General features: G+C 34.3%; 1 protein-coding gene across 1 annotated transcript; it reads right to left on the minus strand.

Moving 5' to 3' along the window:
* Nucleotides 1–2,188: 2,188 nt before the first annotated feature.
* Nucleotides 2,189–2,575, minus strand: LOC150074729 (serpin B4-like). The gene has a single exon (XM_090389490.1). The coding sequence runs from the start codon at nt 2,573–2,575 to the stop codon at nt 2,189–2,191; it is 387 nt and encodes a 128-aa protein (XP_090245616.1).
* Nucleotides 2,576–2,873: the final 298 nt, after the last annotated feature.

The raw sequence follows: 2,873 nt of genomic DNA on the forward strand, positions 1-2,873 counted from the left end.
TCAATAATTCTGTACCTAACCTAACCTAACCTAACCTAACCTAAGACTGCACCCAATGATGCACCCGACTGCACCCAATGATGCACCTAAGACTGCACCCAGTGTTTTTTTATGAAATGAAATCAATAATTCTGTACCTAACCTAACCTAACCTAACCTAACCTAAGACTGCACCCAATGATGCACCCGACTGCACCCAATGATGCACCTAAGACTGCACCCAGTGTTTTTTTATGAAATGAAATCAATAATTCTGTACCTAACCTAACCTAACCTAACCTAACCTAAGACTGCACCCAATGATGCACCCGACTGCACCCAATGATGCACCTAAGACTGCACCCAGTGTTTTTTTATGAAATGAAATCAATAATTCTGTACCTAACCTAACCTAACCTAACCTAACCTAACCTAACCTAACCTAACCTAACCTAACCTAACCTAACCTAACCTAACCTAACCTAACCTAACCTAACCTAACCTAACCTAACCTAACCTAACCTAACCTAACCTAACCTAACCTAACCTAACCTAACCTAACCTAACCTAACCTAACCTAACCTAACCTAACCTAACCTAACCTAACCTAACCTAACCTAACCTAACCTAACCTAACCTAACCTAACCTAACCTAACCTAACCTAACCTAACCTAACCTAACCTAACCTAACCTAACCTAACCTAACCTAACCTAACCTAACCTAACCTAACCTAACCTAACCTAACCTAACCTAACCTAACCTAACCTAACCTAACCTAACCTAACCTAACCTAACCTAACCTAACCTAACCTAACCTAACCTAACCTAACCTAACCTAACCTAACCTAACCTAACCTAACCTAACCTAACCTAACCTAACCTAACCTAACCTAACCTAACCTAACCTAACCTAACCTAACCTAACCTAACCTAACCTAACCTAACCTAACCTAACCTAACCTAACCTAACCTAACCTAACCTAACCTAACCTAACCTAACCTAACCTAACCTAACCTAACCTAACCTAACCTAACCTAACCTAACCTAACCTAACCTAACCTAACCTAACCTAACCCTAACCTAATGGGGCACCCAAAACTGCACCCAGTGTTTTTTTTATAAAAAAAAATAATTCTGTACCTAACCTAACCTAACCTAACCTTACCTGGTTAGGTAAGGTTATGTTGGGTTAGATTAGGTACAAAGTTAAAATAAAGTATATCATCATCATGAGCAAACCTCTAGAAGAAACAATCATTAATAAAGAATCAAACGAAGAATCAATCAAACAAGATAAAGAAGAAACAATCTTTAATAAAGAATCAATCGAAAAAGTTAAAGAAGAAACAATCTTTAATAAAGAATCAATCGAAAAAGTCAAAGAAGAAAAAGAATCGAGTGATAAGGAATTTGAAATGAATGATGACGAAAAAATTGAAACGACTGACGACGAAAAAATTGAAATGACCGACGACGAAAAAATTGATGTGACTGACGACGAAAAAATTGAAACGACTGACGACGAAAATATTGAAATGACTGATGACGAAAATATTGAAACGACTGATAACGAAGCCGGATTAGAATTTTTCAGGGAGAAAAAATAAGGGAAAAAATTATTTCAAACACTTGTTTTCCCAAGGTAATAAAAAAAAATAAATGCGATTGTTTTAACATAACCTAACGTAACCTAATCTATAACCTAATCTTTTTAATTATTACTTGTTTTATGTTCTCTTCAATCAGCCAATTCGTTTTGTGTCCAGATGCAATAAATCTTTCTTCAAATATTTTTAAACAATATTAAGAGAATATTAAGAGAATTTTAGGAGAATATTAAGAGAATTTTAAGAGAATATTAAGAGAATATTAAGAGAATTTTAAGAGAATATTCTAAGAGAATATTTTCACAATATTTTCACATTCCATGGATTAAATGGATTAATGTTATTAAAAGTTTTTTATCCGTAACTTTTTCAAGAATATTATGAAACCCATAGAGTTATTAAACATAAAATTTATAGTTCGTTTATACGACCGATAAATAATATTATTTCTGTTTTTTTGTCAATAATAAAGAAAAGAAAAGGACGATTAACGATAAATTCGTTTCGTCGGCTTGAAGGAGAAGACCCAACGAGTGACAAACCACTAGCTGCAGAAGCTTCGGTTCCTTCTTCATTTACTTCGATGAAGGTTTTGTGAATTAATTCAGATACAATCGTTTTGTGATAATCGGTAATACCACATTTACTTCGATGAAGGTTTTCTGAATTAATTCAGATACAATCGTTTTGTGATAATCGGTAATACCACTAAAGTCATCACTTTCACCGTGGGCATTTCCAATTCCCAATGATTCTAGAGAAATTACTTTTTTATTTTCCAATTTAAATTTTGGAAGGGCAACAATGTCGAGTTCATGCTCTCGAAGATCTTGCGGATTAAACAAATTTTCTTCTATTGCCGACAACCCATTTAATTCGTCGGGCAAGAAAATTAACATATTTACTCTCTTTCCTTTGTAGGGAAGTTCTAAAACAGTAAAATTACGGCCGCGACCAAATCTAAACCATTCATTTCTCATGATCATCGTTGGTACTAATTTCTTTGAACGTTCGCAACCGTTGTTGTAAAAATATCTAGATAAAGTTTTTTCTCTGTCGAAAGGTGACCAAATTCCTTTGAAATATATTACATTAAGGAATAGCAATATTGTTTCTGGATCGACGGAATCTAATAGCTTTTGAATTTTTTCTCTCGACTTCTTTCTTACCCACGAATTCACCGTTGATAGCGTTTCTTCGACATTGGTAAAGTCAGCTTTTTTAACATCTGACAAGTAAAACTGTTTTATTCCTTCTAAATATTCCCGAAAAACGTAAATTCCT

This window comes from Mastigoproctus giganteus, unplaced genomic scaffold (assembly GCF_048544385.1).
Source record: "Mastigoproctus giganteus isolate SK-2022 unplaced genomic scaffold, ASM4854438v1 scaffold_71, whole genome shotgun sequence".
In the NCBI taxonomy this organism is placed as follows: Eukaryota; Metazoa; Arthropoda; class Arachnida; order Uropygi; family Thelyphonidae; genus Mastigoproctus; species Mastigoproctus giganteus.